The sequence below is a fragment of the Myotis daubentonii genome, chromosome 8 (genome assembly GCF_963259705.1).
Source record: "Myotis daubentonii chromosome 8, mMyoDau2.1, whole genome shotgun sequence".
Classification (NCBI taxonomy): domain Eukaryota; kingdom Metazoa; phylum Chordata; class Mammalia; order Chiroptera; family Vespertilionidae; genus Myotis; species Myotis daubentonii.
In genome coordinates, this window is record NC_081847.1 from 76,879,816 (window position 1) to 76,899,078 (window position 19,263).

A 19,263-nucleotide genomic window follows, 5' to 3' on the forward strand; every position below is an offset into this window, starting at 1 on the left:
GGACGCTTCAATGGTTCCCAGGCACCCAAAGCAAAGAGGCCAGATAGCTCAGTGGGATGTTCAAGGTCTTCCCATTGGAGTCCGAAATCTCCTCTAACTTTAGACCCCCAACCTCTGCAGTTTTCTCCCTCACAACCTTGCTCCGTCCCCTCCTTTTCGAATGGTGTCACCTCACTGGGATGCTGCCTCCAGCCCCTCTCCACCCACCCACACCCTGCCCGTCCTTCTGAGAGCAGTGCTCCCAGCTCCCAGCGTGGAGCACTCATGGAAGGAACGCGGTAAACATCGCCGGGCTGCGTGTGCTCCCAGACCACTCAGGCCTCTAGATTTTAGTCCAAAGTCTCAATCCATTGTCCTCTAATTGCTTGGCATGTACATCTTTTCTTCTCTGCAGGAGGGAGAGCCCCGAGGGCGGCAGGGTCCTGGCCTCTCCTGGCTTCCACCTGCCAGCCAGCACCCTGCACGGGCCGTGATCCTGGTGGGGGCTCAGGAAACACTTATGAATTGAATTAAAAACCTCCTCTCAGGCTCTGAGCGGGCCCAGCTGTTGGCTACCAGCTGTCGGGGCTGCAGGGAGAGGCCGAATGCATATTCATTTCCGATCCCTGGGTCGCCCTGCCACGAAGGGCCCCTGGACTGTCTTCAGTTGCGTGGGTGCCAGGCCGTGGCTCAGCTGCTGCTCTCGTGGGTTAGAGTTTTCGATGTCCTGACTCCCCTCCCCCAGCTCCCAGGAGTGGGGTCGGCGAACATGAAGTGGAGAGGGAGATATTTGAGCCTCATGCGGGGAATGTGCAAACCATTAGGACCAACTTAGCTACCACCTCTCCTGGGGTATGACATGGCCATCTCAAACCACCCTCTTTTAGCACCACCAGGCCTGGCAGGGAGAAGACCAGCGGCCTCGGGGATGTTCCTGCCAAACCCACGCTTGGCTTCCATTCAGCAGATTTGTCGGTCTCCCCATGTGGCCAGCCCCCGGGCTTGGCCATGCAGCTGGGGGGCTTGGTGTTGTGCCCCCTGAGGTCTGTTGTCTTGCAGACCAGGGCAGGCAGGCCCGGGGTGGATCGGAGGGGCTAGGCGGGAAGCCGCTCCTCTGGGGAGAGACGGAATGGCGGAAGCGACAGCAGCGGCAGGGAGAGACGTCACTCATTTCCCATGTGGACACAGGGTCCTCCGTCATGGATGCAACACCTCATGCCGTGTGCAAACAGCCCTGGGTACAGGCACTATTGGTGTCCCAGGGCCAAGATGAGGAAACCGAGTCACAGAGGAGTGAAGTGATTTGCCCAAGGCCACGCAGCTCAAAGGGGTGGAGCTGGGTTGGCCGAAATTGGGGCTGGAACCTGCCAGGTAGTGTGGTGGGTTTGGTCTCGAGGTCCTGGGGTTCTTTAGAGAAGGGAGAGGTTGGGGGGGTTGGTCATGAATACCTTCTCCTGGGTCAGGCTGGGAATGCGGGACAACTGGGTTTGGTGAAGGTGCTGAGGGCTGGGATGGGTTCTGTAGGGCCTTTTATTCAAAGAAATGGGTAACACACGGATAAAATCATGGGATCTTGGCTCACCTCCTGGAAGTGACTGGGTCCACAGTAGGAATTAGCTTCATGGCCCTGCCCCTCCAACCAAGTGACTGAGACTCTGCCTGGACACTTCCAAGTACCTCTGGGGACAGCCCATGACACGAGGGGGTGGAGGGTGGCCTGGGGAGCAGAGGGGAGCCCGGGCCAGCCCCGGGGCTATCTCTGACCTCTTCCTTCCCGCCCTCAGTCCAGCCAAGCTGCAGCTTATTACGAGGGCAATTCTCCTTTCTCAGATGGGCTTGACACAGAGCACACCCACCTCACTTCACACCCGTACCCAGGCCAGCAGTGTCTTGCCTCAGCCTCAGATAAATGTTGCTGGCCCTGGAAACTGGCTGGGCCCCTTCCCAGAAGGTGTGCACCCACCACTGCAGTGGGTCCCAGAAACGTGAGCGAGAAAAGGACCATGGATGCCTTTGATTCTTTACCATGTAAGCCACATACAGAGGTACAGAAGTCAAGATACAGATGATAAACATATGGTACCCAGGGGCTGAAATCTTCCTCCCCGACTATGAATCCCATGGAGGGAGAAGCCTGGCCAGTGGTTGAACAAATGTGCTGAGTGAGCAGTTGAAGAAACACCTTGTGAAACTACTCCTTCTGACTCAGCCTCCTCCCTATCAGCTTCAGGTCACGATCTGAGCTGAAGGCAAACACTGTGTGTGTGTGTGTGTCTGGGGGGGGGGGGTGCTGCTCTGCCCAGCTTGCTCTTCTGTGACCCCTGCCCCTCTCCAAGAGGCTGGTGGGGCACAATCTATTGGCTCCTACCCACTGTCTATCCCCTCTTCTCCTTCACTAACCAGAGCACAGTTTTGTTTTTTTAAAAGTATATTTTATTGATTTTATACAGAGAGGAAGGGAGAGGGATAGAGAGCTAGAAACATCGATGAGAGAAACATTGATCAGCTGCCTCCTGCACACCTCCCACTGGGGATGTGCCCGCAACCAAGGTACATGCCCTTGACTGGAATCGAACCCAAGACCCTTCAGTCTGCAGGTCGATGCTCTATCAACTGAGCCAAACCAGTTAGGGCCAGAGCACAGTTTTGATCATGGCAGGTATGTCTCATCTTTGGCAACGTCTCCTTTTCCAGCCTCCCTTACAGCTACAGTAGCCATGTCACACAACTCTGGCCAATGAGACACGCACAGAAGTCTACTGGGGAGGAGCCTGTGAGAAAATTTTTGCATTCCTGGTAAAAAGCTGGACTTATTCTGCTTGATTGTGGATGTAATGCCTGGAGCTGGGGCAGCCGTTTTATAACCATGAGGGAAGAGACTCTGAGGCTGACATGGTTATGCCAACCCCAGACCCCGTGGAGCTGTGTTGGCTGAAATTGGGGCTGGAACCTGCCCGGTAGTGTGGAGGGTTTGGTCTTGAGGTCCTGGGGGTCTTTAGAGAAGGGAGAGGTTGGGGGGGAGGGTGGTCATGAGATATGCAGAAAAGCAAAGCTCTATTTGTTGAAGCCATTGCAGCCAAATGCATTTCTAACTAACAGGGTAGTTACTGAAAATGGGGTTCAGAGAGGTGACGTGGCCTCCCAAGGGCACACGGTAAGGCTCCAGGCAGAGCTGGGGCTGGAATCTGACTCTGCTTTTGATGCAGAACACCTGCTGGGCCACTGCCCTGCCTCACATGGCCCCCGGCAATTGTACCAGTGTCTCCCATGGGGTAGCCTGGTCTCAGCCTTGGGGTGACAGGCACTGAGGAAGGGACACCATTCCTGACCTTGTGAAGCTCGGGTGTGCCCAGGGTGGGTTCCCAGTGGAAGGAGCGTGGGCCCTGGAGCCAGACTTCTCCCTGGCCACGCGGCTTTGAGCAAGTCCCTTTACCCCCATGTCCCCTTCCGCAGGACAGCACTGGCAGTGTCCTGAGAGCACTGCTGCCTTGACCGGCAGGTGAGATAATAGCGGTGAAGTGTCTGGCCCACAGGGACACTCAGTGAATGGCAGCTGTCATGTGGCCAGAGAGATGGGCTTCTGCTAACTGCCCTCCCACGCGGGAGTCTGGAATCAGGAGTCAGAGCAGACCTGCCACCGATGTGGGTTAGAGCAGTCTGGGAGAGCTTCCTGGAGGAAGGCTTCTGGGCTTTGAGCTAAGTCCTGAAACTCTGAGAGGACTGTGGTGTGTGGGCAGTGGGAGGGAAACTAGGGATTGCTGCGGATCTGAAGCCACGCCCAGAGTGAGCAGGAGACCAGTGACTCATCTACCAGGAGTTGATTAAGGCCTGCAGGCTGGCTGCACGGGGTGGGGCGGGAGGCTCTGCAGGGCAGCAGTGTGAGAAAGGCCTGCTTCATCCTCCAACTGCATCCTCCCTGTTCTCATCCCCAACACCAGGAGGAAAATTCAGACTTATGACCTTTCCAGTTTCCTCGCCTTTACACACTTCTGGACTCTGTTTTCCCTCTACGGAGCCCTCCCTGGTCATTCTAGCTCACAGTCATCTCCCTCTTCTGAAATGTAATGGGACATATGGTCCAAATTGCACGCTTGATCATTTTATGTGTCTATTGTGCTGTGATTATTTCATGTATGAATGAGGAATCACCAGATTTTACTGTGGCAAAGGACCCGGAGGCCATCCACACTCACATCATTGTTTTGTCACTCATAATAATACCTGGGTTATTTATAGCAACCATAGCACATACGGGCTTCACATACAAGATTTTCACCACCGAGTGAAGAAACAGGCCCAGAAAGGTCAGGTGGCTTGTCTCAAGGCACATAGCTGGTTGGTGTCCTCCATGGACAAACCATCCAGCTTGCTGGTATCATTTGACCTCTTCTCTGCTGGACACAGAGTTGGCCACACCAGGCTCACTTGCCACCAGGAATGGAGCCCCCTGCTGGGCACCCCACGCTGCTCTCATCAAGAAAGCCAACAAAGGCCTTTGATCAAAGCACACACGGGAGCCACAGTGAGCCGGGGCCGGAGAGACCACATCCTCCCGGACTCCAGACCTTTTCTCTTTACAACTGTTTTCACAAAGAACAGAAAAATAAAGAACCATACCACTCTCTGCCATCTTCACCCAGGGCTGCCCATCTTTGATGGGACATGGCAGCTCCCCATTCAGGAATGACGCAGGCCGACAACACAGACCCCAGGCTCTCTGCTTGCCCCGCACACACTCTCCAGAAGAAACTCTTCCAGGCCTAACCCACATCCATCTGGGACCAGGAGCTCACACATTCCACTTCCCAGCCTCCTGTTCTGGCGAAAGGTCAGCAGGCCCTTTAGGAGCCTCCCCTGGACCCACAGGGCCATGTCCACCCCTCTGGCTGATCTCACGTGCAGGAAAGCTCCCCTCACTTCTGTCACCGCCCACCACCCAGACACACACCTGCGCCACCGGCGACTGCCCAAGCACCTTCCACACAGCATTTCCTTCCCACAAGCAAGACCGCAGAGTGAGACCTCGTCTTTCCAAACATAACCCTGCAGCCTGAACTAAGCTGACAACTTTCCAGAGGGGCCTGGAGGGAATGTGGATGGGACAGGAGCCGTGAGAATGGACCTGCTCCAGTGCCACTGGGAGGTGACAAGGCCAGCGGCCAGTGAAGTCGATGAGCAGAAAGAGAAGCCACGCCCCCGCTGACCTCCAGCTCTGACCAGCTCCAGGCACAGGAGCAGGCACAGGGAAGCACTAAATCCGGGGACACTGAAAGGTGAAACATACAGTTAACCCGGCAGCATGGGACCAAGGGGCTGCGCCAGGTGCCCCGGGGGATTGGAAAGCTTTCAGAGGGGGCCGGAGCGTATTTACAGAGGAAGTGATGTTGGATTTGGGCCTCCAAGGGTGACTCGAAACCTCCAGGCAGAGGGAATGGCATGAAAAAGAGGGACCTGAGGGAAGGTGATGTGTGGGCTCCGTGGGTCTGGGAGGGCCTATGGCCAGGAGAGGGGTCTGCTACCCGGCTGCTTCTTAGGGGCAACAGGAAGCCTGCAGGGGATTTAGTGGTCAGAGCTTTATGATAATCTGGGCCACCCTATGAAGAACGCATTGGAGGGGTGAGAGTCTGGGGGCAGGAGGCCACCGTGGTGCTGTGGGCTCCTCTAGGACGCTTGAATTTGTCACAGTCTCTCTCATCTGAACTCCTGGGAACTCCCATCCCTACCATTTTGCAGAACATAAAGCTATTTCTGGATCGTGGCTGTCTTCACACTCGCCTCCCAAACCTGATTGTAGCTCCTCCCGCAAGGGGCTGTCTTTCCCATCTTTGTCTGACGCCAGACACCCTGCCTCCCATGAAAGAACTCTACACGGGGCAGGTGATCCATAAAAATGGTTGCTGCTGATCTGGGTGATGGCAACGGTGTTCCAAACCACACCAGGGCAAATGCTGAAGGCTGTCGTGAAATGCCTGCCTGCTTTCCTCAGAAAGAGACTTGAGCAGAGGGTGGGAAAAAGGCTTATGGCTGAGGAGCAGGGGTGGCTGTGCCACGGGGTCCAGCCCTTCACTGCAGCCCTGCCCTGGAGCAGATCCGCAGGGGCGGGCAGGCTGGCTGGTCTGCATCGGGGAGAGACATATGTGACCTGTGCTCTATTGCGCTTGTTACAGATGGAGCCAGGAAGTGGAGAGCAGGCAACACTCTTCCTCACCCTCCCACTCTCCCCTCATCTCTCTGTCATCTTAAGTGATGTGAGTAATGCCAAGTCTATTATTCTTAGAATTTTCAAGAACGTCAGAGCTCGAAGGGACTCCAGGGCAATCTGTGCCACCACCTCCTCTCACAGTGTAGAAGATGAAAGCCCAGAGAGGTTCCAAGCTGAGGGTTTTGCCCAGGACACCTGTCTTATTTGAGACAAGCTGAACCTGGCGTCCAGGTTCCCTGACCCCCAGCCAAGTTCTGTCCATGATTTCACAGGGCCTCTCATCTCCTCCAAGTTAGATATGATGGCTGTGAACACAGAGACTCTCTGGTTCTTCCAGAAATCGTTAGGGGGTCTTACTGAATACAGGCCATGGCCAGGCCTGAGGTCTGTCAGGAGGGCCACAGAGAAGACACCATGGTCCCTATGGGAGGTGAGAGACACTTGCCTGAAAAATAAGGATACCTTTCCACCCAGGCCAGTGTGGGCAGGTGCGGGAAGAGGAGAGGCAAGGTCTGAGGGTGCCCCAAATGGAGCCTCTGTGCCCACTGGTCTCAAAGAACAGATGAATATTTCTCTTTAGGGAATATGGGGGAATAAGAAAGATTGTGTCAATTATTTCCCTGAGAGAGGAAAAAAGAAGCATTTCCTCAGGGGAGAGATGTGGAGGAAGGGCTGGTGGGACCTCTTTTTCTTACCCATCACCCTACCCTTGAAACTCAAACATTGAAAACTGGTTTTCTCCCCACCATGGAAGAGCTATAGGGCTGCCCATTTCTCAGTGTTACGGTCCAATTGTGTTTCCTTCCAAAAGATGTCGAAGTCCTAAACCCTGGTGTAGGGTCTTTGCAGATGATCAAATTAAGATGAGGTAATTAGAGTGGGCCCCAATCCCAAATAACTTACCAAAATGGGAAATTTGGACACAGAGACACGCACACAGGGAAGATGATGTGAAGACATGAAAATACCACTTATGAGCCAAGGAACCCCCGAGACTACCAGACATGAAGAGAGGCATGAGTCAGATTCTCCCTCACAGCCCTCAGGAGGAGCCAACCTTTCCAACACCTTGATCTTGGACTTTTAACCTGATAACTGTGAGACAATACATTCTTGTTATATAAGCTCCGCCCCCCCTCCCCCCGGCCTGGTTTCTGGTACTTGGTTACAGCAGCCCCCAGTCTAATACACTCAGTGAGAAGAAAAGCAGCAGGGCCAGGTGGCTGGAGGTGAAGCTGGTTTGCATGACTCCACCTTCTGACGCAGAAACTCAGCAGGTGGCAGGAGCTGGGAGAGGAGATGCACGAGCTGATGGGGCCCAGACTCACCACACAGAATCAAAAACTAGCTCTGTGCCTACAGGACAGATGAGTGGAAATACATCACATCCCTCAAATAAAACACTTTGATTGTGCCAATCACTAGAAGTTGTAAAACTATCCCGAAGAATTAACGGCTTCCGTACATGCTAACTACATCCATCATAAATTCGTCTTTAGTTTCTGTTATCATATCACTGTCTCTGGGGACCCCTGTCTTGTCATCATCTGCCCTTTATAATTTATTCATCTTGTTCTTGCCTGCATCCTTTCTACTTATCATTCATCTTTACAAGTTGTACATAAAATTAGATGGATCCTTCCGTGGCAGGGCTGTCAGGGAGGAGATGGGCTTCATCAGGGAAGCCCCGGGATAGCTGGTGGGGGTCCCCCTAGAGTCCCTGTGGGGACCCAATTAGAGGTGGAGTGGGCAGAAGAAGAGAGAGGGAAGGTGGGAAGGAAGGAGGAAGAGAGGAGACAGGAAAGGCAAATGAAAAGGAGAAAAGAAGAAAAGGTAGAAAGGAGGGGGGGAAGGCAGAAGAAAAAAATGACAAGAAAGGAGAAAAAAGGGGCGTAAAGAAAAAAGAGAAAAAAAGAGGAAGAAAGGAAGACAAAATGGGACTCAGGAAAATGAAAGTGAGAGGAGGAGGGCGAAAGACAGGAGACCATCCTGACACAATGATGCCAGAAATTCAATTGAACTTAAAAAATATATAATTTCCCCATTTTCACATCTTTCCTGGCAAACTCAAAGAAGGTCACATTGAATTTCCATGGAAATGACCCGCCCTGAGTTGGAGGGACATGAGTCAGGAGGTGTGATGGCAGCGATGCTGCATGTCTACTGGGCTGAGCCGGGGTGGGGGTGGGGGTGGGAGATGGCCCAGAGGAGCGTGCAGGTTTGCTTTGTATTCTCAGGTTGCCAGAGCGAGGGCACAGAAGCCAATCTTTAGCTAGTGAATTGGAACTTTAATGTTTACCAAGCAGATCCAGCTCCCACTCTCCCCACTCTCTCCCCCTGCCGGCTCCCTCTCCTCTCTTCTCCTCTGCCAGCTCCCTCTTGGCTCTGCTTCCAGGCCTCCTGCTAACTGGACCCAGCTCTTCCCCCAGCAGCCCTGGTGAGGAGCCCTTTGCTGCCAGAGGAGCAGAGTGCCGGCCACTGCTGGCCATGTCCCCTGCTTTTCTCTCACCAGAGTTTCTCCCGTGAGGCCCTACACTCCTAACTTTGGAAACAGATGAGCTCTTCCTGGAAGAAATTCCCTGCAAAGTCCCAGAGGCAAGGGGAGCTGGGACTAAGCAGTAGGGACCTATTTTAAGGAACAGAATTCTTCCAAAAGGCTCCCTGTGCATGCTCAGCCCCAGGGAGCTCTCAGCGGACATCTGCCCAGCTCACAGCTTCTGACCTGTCATGTGTTCCTTGTGTCTAGGCTGGTTCTCAGAACAGTGCTCCCCCCTGACATACCCATCGTCCTCCCAACTCTCTATGCCTACCTTGCCAACATCCGGAACAGAACCTTTGGGGAACTCCTGCACCCAATAGTCATCTGTGTCCTCTCTACAGCAACTGTGGCCCTAGAAAAGAGAAGTGGGTATCCTGGGCTTTCCTAGTGGATCTAGGATTGAGTCTGGCTTGGCAACTTACTAATTGTGTGACCTTGGGCATATTGTTGAACCTCTCTATCCCTGGGTGTCCTCATGTACAGGGATAATCATGATAAAGTGAGATAATGGAGATAACATGCTTGCATCATGCCTGTCAGATAGTAAGTGCTTAATAAATATGTATTATTATTATTGAGCAATTGTCCAAACTACCTATATTATAGCAACGTGCTATCTGGTATCACTGATGACATTTCTCTCTCTCTCTCTCTCTCTCTCTCTCTCTGTGTGTGTGTGTGTGCGTGCGCGCGCGTGCATGTGGGCGCGCTTACGTGTGTAGCTTCTGTCTGCAACTTGGATATCTCTAAGAGGGGTGGGGATACATTTTTCTAATCTCTGTGTCTGCCAGGTCTCCAAGTACAGCGCTCAGCACACACTGAGAAAATACTTGTTGATGGATTGAGAAACTGCCCCATGCTGACTGTGCCCCATAAATAGTGGAACAAACATTGGGAATAGAAGAGGGTGGGCTGGAGAGAGGCAGGGGGCCAGGAAAGTGAGATCGAGAGTGTGAGGGAGAGAGAAAGACGGAGAGTGGAATCAGCCTAGATGCTGACAGAAAACACTGAGCAAAAGGAGCCTGATGAGGGCCTGTGGTTTAGTAATTTCATTGTCCTGAAGTCATGGCAACTCAACAAGTGAGAATCCATTTGTGACACTGGTCCAGGGATGGCTCCATCAGCCATCCTTTGGTTAGGCTGGTTCTGAATAATGACGTCAGGTATGTTGACTTCTGAATTGTAACAACAGACACTGTGGTCTGGTTTCTGAGCTCCCACTGATCCCAAGAGAGACGTCAGCTCCTCTCCGTCCCCAAATAAGAACACATGTGAGGGGTGCCTCTAGTTCTGTCTTTGTTATTGCTTTGGTTGTGGTTGTGTGTCTGTGCATGACAACAATGGGGTTGTTTTCCCTGCTGCCAACAGGATGCTAGCTCTGTAACTTGCTGGGAAAGAAACAGAATGGGCTGCCTGCACTATCTTCTCCCCTCCTTGTCTTCTCAGTGAGAAAGTGGAGGGCTGGTTTTAATGGATTGACTTTAATGGATTTTGAAGTCTGGAAAAGTGCCTAAATTGCTGAGGTTACCAGTTTTCCAGGTTCTTTTTTTCCATTTCTTTCTCTTCAGTCAGACATAGAGTGAGCTCACTGCGGCACCTACTGTGGTCACCACAGACCAGAAGAGGTCTCTTTCTGCCCCTGCCCTAGCTGACAGGGACACCCATTATTTCTTTGGGTGAGGGTATTTTGCTTGGTCCTATCCCTGCATTTGCTAGTGGCACACACTCTCTGATTTCAAAGGAGAAAACCAACCAACAATAATAACACCAGCTCTGCTTTCTGGAATCCAAATGGCTCCACCTTAAAGCATAATTTTTTTTGGTCATTTTATTTTCATTTGCCTCCAAGTGAGTTTGTACAGGGACTATGTGCCCTGGGAAGTTCGAGCTGCAATCCTGTCTTTCCTCCCGGCCTCTCCCACTGTGGGCTGTGCCAGCCCTGAGAACTGTGATGATGTCTTTGAGGCTATGAGTCTCCCTGTGAGGCCTTTGAAGAAAGGACAGCATTCCAGGCACCTCAAGGGGACTCTAGGCTCTGTTTTAGCTCTGCTGTTGGACTCTCTCCTCAGCCCTCCCACCTCCCCAAATACATTCACATTTTCTTTCTGTCCTTTCTTCAAAACTTGCCCAACTCGTCTTTGTGATTTCAGAAAAATGCCACTGGATCTCCCAGTATGAAGGATTAGCACAGATTATGGGGAACAGTGTTAATTATCGGTGGAAGGGGGGCCGGCGCGTCGCTCCAATGTGCTCCTGATTTCCCCTGGGCCTTTCTGCCTGGTAATAAGCCTTCTTTAATCTGGCAGGCCCCTTAGTGAAATCAGCACCACGGACAGTGGTATTGATTGCTTCTGAGAAACCATCACAGCTGCTCAACCAAATTACCTTTGATATGTGACCTTTAATGTAATTACTGCAACATCAAAGTATTTCTATAAATTATTAAAGAACTAATACACTCCATCATTTAGCTATTCTCTTATATGTAAAATAAACAACTACAAGTTAATGCTAGATCCAGAACAATCCACATCTGCTACTGAAATTCCCCGACCTGGGCCTCTCCCTCTTCAAAAATCCTAAACCTCCCCCTCCCACTTCCTCTTTCTGTTTCCCCATCTACCAGGCTTTTAGCCATCACGAAACTCCCCAGCAATCTCTCTCAAGCTGATGAAGGGCCGCCCATAACAATGTGGTATTTTCTATTCCATTTGGGTGGCTCTAAAATATGTCACAATCCCCCCCCGCCCCCCCCCCGCAACACAAAGTACCATAAACAGTTTATTAATCAGCACAAACCTTTCTCAGAAGCCTTTGATTATCTTACCCCGTGGCTTTGTGCCTCACACATAACATGGGGCGATGTGGCGCTTATTTCTGCCATCTTACCGAGGGCACCCAGAAAGTAATTACTATAATATATGTGCATGTAGCCGCGCCACTAAAAACCAACCGGGGAACGGCCACCGTGCCAGAGCTGGGCTCCACATAAAAACCCGTGTGGGGCACGATTTCCATACATTTGCATCCGGGGGTATGTTATTAAGATGATTCAGTCCCGAGCTTTGCAATCACAAGTACAAAAATACAATCCAAAGGCTGTCTTAACGGAAGGAAGGCCCTCCCCAGCCCTAACCGGGTGAAGCAGGAGCTCCGATACAAAGGAAAGGCTGCCCCCACGGGGGGGGGGGGGGTTGCTTTTCTCTCCGTCTCCCTGGTTAACCTTTCCTGCTGTGGGGCAGGAATGGCAACGTGTGTTTACATACTGCTGGCTGGGTAGGATTGTAAACATGCATATGTAAACATTAGTGAGCACACGTATAGAACACACGTGCTTCCCTGCAGTGCCCATTGTATAATACAGCTTGAACCCGGTATATTTGATCAAATCATGCCCACAAACACTCGCATCTTTCCATGTATCTTTACATACTCCGTGAGCTGTATATCTCAGCTCCCGAATCCCCCTCCCCCCCAGTCTCTCTGAACCCACAGGAGACACCACGCAGACCCCTGACCTGAGAAACGCTTATTTTATGGTGATGAACTAGCCTCGATCATAGCCACGGCTGATATCACACCCAGTTAGGGGGGACATAAATAATTCTCTCCCCCCGCCCCACCCCCGCACAGGAGGAATAAACCAGGGCTGAGGCGCGATAGTTTATCAAAGACCAGGGCTGGCTCCTTCAGTAAACACGGTGATCTCACTCCGGCGCCAAGCCTGGATGGGGGGGGCGCCCCTTTCCCTCTCACCCCGAACCCCACCCTGGGTACAGCCCGCATCCGACGTAGATTGGCTGGTGCTCAGGCGGCACTGTCACCGGACCCGTGGGATGGGCTGGAGGCCACTCCGGGCTCCGTGGGGGGGGGGGGGCGGGGGGGGGGCAGACACCAGCGGGCGTGCCTGCCTCGGGCTGCCGGCATGGGAGGTGGGGGTGGGGGGGGAGACCCGCTCAGCAGGGGAGGAGCCCCGCCCGAGATTCGTGGTGGCGGTAAAGGGCGCCCCTTCCCGGGATTCCGAGGGGCCTGGACGACGGGGTGCGGGGGCCACCTGGCCAGGTCGCCTCGCTGCACTAGGGGGCGAGGGGCGGCGCGAGCTCGGGATGGAGCGGAGGCGCCCACCGGGTCCGCGATCCCCCCGCCGCCGCCGGCCGCCGCGCAGCCCGGCCTCCCGAAGTCGCCCCCTGTCGGCGCGCCCGTCGCTCGCGCTCGCGCTCGCGGACGCCACTTACCCCGGGCAGGGTCTTCTGCTCGTGCAGCGCGCTCTGGGCCTTCAGCGCTGACTCACGCTCGCAGTAGGTGAGGAAGGCGCAGCCTGCGAGGGAAGCAAGCGGCGAGAGGGTCAGTGGGCGCCCGGGCCGCCGCCGCCGCGCCCGCCCGCCCGCCCGCCCGCCGCCCTCCGTCTCAGCCCCTCCCTGCGCTGGGTCCTTCTCCCCACCTCGCTCGCTTTCTCTCCTGTGCGCTCCACTCGAGCCTTCCTGCCTCTCCGTGTGCTGCCTGCCTGCCTCTCGTCCCTCGCGTGGTTACTGTTCTGTTTCCCTCCCTCGGCAAAATCTCCCCACCCTGCCTCTTCCCCCTCCACGCCCCCTCTCCCCATAGTCTCTTCCTGTCCCCATTCCCTGGTACCTCGGGGGCCTCTGCCCTCTCCCTTCAGACCTCTCTGCCTCCCTCCCTTCATCCGTTCCTCTGGGCGCTGTTCTGTCTGTTTCAGCTCCAGCCCCAGTACCTCCCAAGGGCAGCTTTCACCCCTTGCCCCAGCACCCCAGGCCACACTGGACCATGAAGTCCTGTGGTGGCCTCCCGCAGGAGTGCTGCTGGCTGCTTCATCGAGGATGCTGGGGGGACCCCCTTGGCCTTCCAAATACAGGCTGCACCAGCAAGGAGGACCCAGGCCAGGCTGTCCTAATAAAGTGAACGGGGCTGCCCAGGTGCCCCCTGCCCTAGCCCACTGTGCAGTGATAGCTTCACACCCGTCCCAGTCTTGGGCATATTCAGTCCACCCATGGGCCAGGCTGGGCCTGAGTCTGCCCCTGGCTCTGCCTCTAATTCCCTGGGTGATCCCTGCAAATCACAGCTCCCAGCCTGCCTTGTTCTCCTCTGTGAACAGAGAGGTTGGCCCATTGTCTCCAAGGTTCAGCCTCGTTTTCCCCTTGAGGGAGTCTGACAGTGCCTCACCAGGAAATCCGGATTTTAAGAGCCCTGTTCCTGACTCAAGGGGTGACTTTTTAATGCAGGCCTTTCAGGCACAGTGACAAGGCAAAGAGAATGCTTGCTGATGGGAGAGTCTTTCTGAAAGTTCCCTCAAACTGCCCAGTGCCTGCGGCCTCTTTCTCTGCCCCCAGACCAGGCCGAGTGTGACTTGGGAGGCCTGCCAGGCTCAGAACCACAGGGAAAGTAAAAAAGCCAATTTTGGCCAACAGCAGGCTTAACCTGGGGAAAAGTGGCCTGACACTTTCCAACGCCACACATGGCCCCAGAGAAGGCACCCTGTAGGCTGGCCACTTTCCTTGTTTCACTGTTTTCTTTTCCTCCCTGTTTCACTCTCTCATTATCTCCCCCCGCCCCCCTTTTTCCTTTGCTCTCACAGACACCTCACTTGGTATGCCTCTCCCCTCATTTAGACCTCTCCCAATCCCATCCATCTTTCAAGAATCTGATCAAGGTCCACTTCCTCCAGGCAGCCCTCCTTGATTGGTTTAGTCCATCTCAAGCCAACTTCCTTCCTTAACTGTCCACAGCTGACCATTTGGTCATTCATACGGCCATTTATCATCAACTGTCTCCTGAGTCCCATTGTGAGTCAGATTCTGTGCCAGGCCTGGTGGCCCCCTCTTTTCATGAGGCCTGTAGGCTGGTGGTGCCAATCTGGTGCCAATGCCAGCCCTTGTCATCAGGCTTGCTCTGGCCTCTTATTTTCCGAGATGCAGAGTGCTCCCAATGTCCTCTCCAGTCCCTGAACCCTCCACCAACCAGTGAAACCCCTTTCCTCCTCTTCCAATGTAGAAACTAGTCCTGGCTCCCTTCCTTTCCTGGCTTCAGAGAGGATTTTGGAAGGGAATATATGTGTGAGGGGGCAGAGAAATGGAAGGAAGGAAGCAGGGCAAGAAAGCTGGAAGACAGGACTCTCAGGGTCCCCTGGGCTCTCTGCCCTTCCTCCAACTCCTGCCCCAGGCTGGGAGGAGCTCAGTGCCAAGGAGCCCCTCCCACTCTGCCTCATCCCTCCCCATCCAGACCCCAGGCCACCCTCCCCCTCAGCTTCCCTGTTTCTCCCTCCTGGTCATGGCAGACGATTATTGATGGAGACACAAAGGGGACTGAAATGAATAGCGGTCAGAGGCCCCCGTGACGTCGTCCCTCGTGCTGCTGCCTCCTCTCTGGAGTCTCTTTTCTCCTGTCCCTCTCTGGCCTTGTCCTCCGCCTGCACCTGCCTGCAAGGAGGAGGCCGCCACTGTCTAGCTGTGTGCAGGCAAGCCAACTCAGGACAAGGTCAGGGCAGGTCTGGAGAGGGAGGAGGAGGGAGGAGAAGGAGGAAGAGAAAGAAGAGAAGGAGGGAGGAGGAGGGGGAGAAAGTGACCATATTGTTTCCATGGCCTAGGATAACAAGGAAGGAATTCTAGATAAAAAGAAAATAATCTGTTGCTTTTGTCTTGTCCAGTTTCCAGGAATTTCTGCCCCAGTTTTTTTTGGACAGAACTCACAGCTGCATTTTGTACCAGAATCTTTAAGGGACCCCCAGATCCCGGGCAACCTCCCCTGACATTTCTACTCCCTGACCTCACCTCCTTCCATTTTCCCGTGTGCTCACCTCCTGGCCTCTTTCCTAGTTCTCAGCCCTGCCAGGCACACTCCGTCCCAGGACCTTTGCACTGGTTGTGCCCTCTCCCAGAACGACCCCCACCCCACCATCTGCAGGCCTTGCTCCTTCAGTCCCCTCAGGCTTCTGCTCAAATGTGACCTCCCCAGAGAGGCCTCTCCTGACCGCCTCATTGAACATGGTAACCTGCCCCCACACATGCTCACTCTGTGATCCCTCGTCGTGGTTACTCTTCTCTTTAGTGCCCCATTAGTGACATATTAATAGTGTATATTTGCTCCTTGATTAGCAGTCTCCCCACGCTCAATGGGGTTCTATTCCTGTTTCGTTCTCCGTGCCCAGAACAGGGGCAGGAACTCGGTGCATATTTGTCGAGAGCATTGAATCCTGAACACCTCGGCTACTTTGGAGGGGACCGATCATGGGGAATGGGAGGGGGGGGGACACAGAAGTGGTGGTCTGAGGCTGCTGGGAGCTGACCAAGGCTCTGAGGACACGGAGGCACACCGGACCTCCCTCGTGGCAGGGGACAGAGGTCGCCTGTGAGAGTTGACAGGTGGCCCCGGCCAGGAGGGCTCCTTTCCCCAAGGCTTCCTCAGCCCATTCTCCCGGTGCCTGCAGTGCAGGTCCTGCCACTCCCTGATCCCTCCTCAAGGTGGTGGTCCCCTGGTCAGGCGGATGTGCAGTTCCAGACAGGAAGCTGTGCCAGGTGGACTCTCACCAACCGGGCCACTCACTGATTCCTCTCTTTGAACCCCAGTTTCCTGGCCTATAAATGGGGATAGTCATTCCCCTCATGGCTTGTGGGCAGATGTACTAGCCCATGAGTATTAACAACCTCTGCCGATCTCTGTAATTACAGAGTGAGGTGTAAACATATTTACTCTCGTGAAGAGGGAGGTCTGAGGCAGCGTCCCTTCTGCTCGAGAGATCAGCCTAACACAGAGGCCGCTGGGGCAACCCACCCTGGCCTTTTCTGTCCATCTCTGCAGCCAGTCAGATGTTGCTTCTGACAGTCTACCCGAGAGATGAGTTGTCTCACTAGGGCTCTTTTAAAAGGCAGATTTGGAATGACTATCATCAGCAAACGACAAGTGTTGGAGAGGATGTGGAGAAAAAGGAACCCTCATGCACTGCTGGTGGGAATGCAGACTGGTGCAGCCATTGTGGAAGACAGTATGGACTTTCCTCAAAAAATTAAAAATGGAACTCCCATTTAACCCAGTGATCCCACTTCTAGGAATATATCCCAAGAAACCAGAAACACCAATCAGAAAGGATATATGCACCCCTATGTTCATAGCAGCACAATTTACAATAGCTAAGATTTGGAAACAGCCTAAGTGCCCATCAGCAGATGAGTGGATTAAAAAACGGTGGTACATCTACACAAAGGAATACTATGCTGCTGTAAAAAAGAAGGAACTATTACCATTTGCAACAGCATGGATGGAACTGGAGAGCATTATGCTAAGCGAAATAAGCCAGTCAGAGAAAGATAAATATCACATGATCTCACTCATTTGTGAAATATAATGAACAACATAAACTGATGAACAAAAATAGATCCAGAGACATAGAGAAGCATTGAACAGACCGTCAAACCTCAGAGGTTAGGCGGGCGGGGGGTAGAGCGGGGCGGTAAGAGATCAACCAAAGGACTTGTATGCATGCATATAAGCATAACCGATGAACTCAGAGAGTAGGGGGGTAAGGGTATGTGCTGGGGGGTGGGAGTGGTCAGGGAGAGGTCAATGGGGGGAAAAGGAGACATATATAATACTTTAATCAATAAAGAATAAATAAAAAAGTAAATAAAAAGGCAAATTCGGATAAGCAGTGACTAACCAGCGACTCGAGGTGCTTGGAGGTGCCACAGCTGCTCCCTTGCTGAAGGCAGAGCCTGGGGGATGCAGCTTGGTGGGGAGGGGTGGCTTCGTGAGGAGAGTTTGCCATCACTGGGTGTTTCAGAACATGGCAGGCCTGGGTGAAGGCCGAGGTGGAGGCTCAGGGTGGCCAAGGGAGAGAGGGTGCCCAGGTAGTACACACAGAACCCTACACAGAAAAACTGGTGTTTTTCTTTGTTAGTTATTATTTTTGTGTTAATCCTTACCCAAGGATATTCTCCCGTTGATTTTTAGAGAGAATGGAAGGGAGAGAGACAGAGAGAGCAACATCAATGTGAGAGAGACATATCGATTGGTTGCCTCCTCCATGCACCCTGACCTGGGGCCGGGGATGGAGCCTGCAAGTGAGGTACGTGCTCTTAACCAACATCAAACCTGGGACCCTTCTGTCTGAGGGCTGATGCTCTATCCACTGAGCAAATCCAGCTAGGAACAGAAAAACTAGTTTTGACTTCCCCTCACAGCAGCTGAGGAGGGGCTTGGAGCTGTGAGGGTGGGGTAGGGGCCACAGCTCAGCAATCATGACATCTATCAGGCTCACTCCCCTGTGGACGCGCTGAGGTGTCCCCAGAGACACACCCGGTGAGGCCCCTTGGGAACTCACAGTCTAGCTGGGAGACGGACTCTCTCTGGGAGCGGCTGCACCTCCACACACAACCGTGGGGAAGAGAAGGCCAGCGCCAGGCTCTGAACCCGGAGCGAGGTCTGAGAAGGAAGCACCCTTTCTGGGGACGGGGCTAGCGGCACAGAAATCTCTCCCTCCGTCAGGCCCCGCAGTTGCCTTCCAAGGCCTGACCCTGCAAGCATACGCGGACTCGTGCCCACAGAGGAGAGAGCAAGGGTCCACATGGCTGTTTGGAAGAGCGCAGGGATGGTCGAGTAATCTGAAAGATGAACGGCCCTCCTTGTGCCAGCACGGGAAGCAGCATTGTCAGAGGAGAAAGCAGACTGTAAAGCCACATACGACATGTGCATACAGTGGAGGCTTCTTCCAGGAGGCCTGTGTGCACTCCGCTCTGTGTCTGCCCCGCAGCGAGTCCGGAAGGGTCACGCCAAGCTGAGGACAGGGCGTGTGGGGCTGGGGTTGTCTCCCATGAGTTTAACTCTTTTGTTTGTTTATTTTGATGGACACTTTTGGAGGTAGAATATATTCATGTATCACTTGCATAACTAAAGATTTAAAAAGTCTTTGCCGAAAGAGGAGGATGGAATAAAAAGCGGGCGGGTGAAAATGGGGGAGCCAGACAGGAGGTAGGACTCATAGTCCATTTTGAACAGACAACGATCACTGGCAAAATCAGCTTCCCGGCAAATTCTTCATGATCATGGTAGGTCCTGCGATCCCCTTGCCTCACAGCTTCCTTTAGCTCTGGGACTTTAAGCAGCTCTCTCTGCCCAGCAAGCTACAGGCAGCACTCATGTTGGTCCCGTGGCCTGAAGTTCCAGAAATGGATGTTTGGGGGGATGGAATCCATGATGGCACCCAGAGCCTCCCCATCGCTGCCTTCCCTCCTATTCTTCTCGGCCGACCAGCTGTGTGACACCGCTGGCAGGACCTGAGGGGAGACACCCCGGAAACTACCCGGGAATGTCTGGGTGAGGTGTGACCTGGCCCCGGACTCCCTCCTCTTCCGTCCCCCTGTCTGATTCAGAGTCAGCGTGTTTTATCTCAACCCTCCTGAACCAAGGACTTGAACAGAATAGAACAGCCTGGCAGGGCAGGAATGGACTTTGAAAATTGGCGGGGGTGGGATTGAAGGCTGAGGGATGTCAGACTTTGAGAGACAGTGCTGCCATCGGCAGCTGGTCACCAGGGCTC

At 53.6% G+C, this 19,263-nt stretch overlaps 1 protein-coding gene across 43 annotated transcripts in view; it reads right to left on the reverse strand.

Annotated features, from left to right (window-relative positions):
* Nucleotides 1-19,263, reverse strand: part of CELF4 (CUGBP Elav-like family member 4) — a 271,724-nt gene that overhangs the window by 183,037 nt on the left and 69,424 nt on the right. For 42 of the 43 annotated variants that reach the window (XM_059707138.1, XM_059707137.1, XM_059707142.1 and 39 more), the window contains exon 2: nucleotides 12,956-13,038. In XM_059707138.1, the coding sequence (XP_059563121.1) occupies nucleotides 12,956-13,038 (83 nt within the window). Of the gene's footprint in view, nucleotides 1-12,955; nucleotides 13,039-13,161; nucleotides 13,264-19,263 lie in introns of those variants that run through there. The other variant, XM_059707177.1, reaches the window with a different exon arrangement.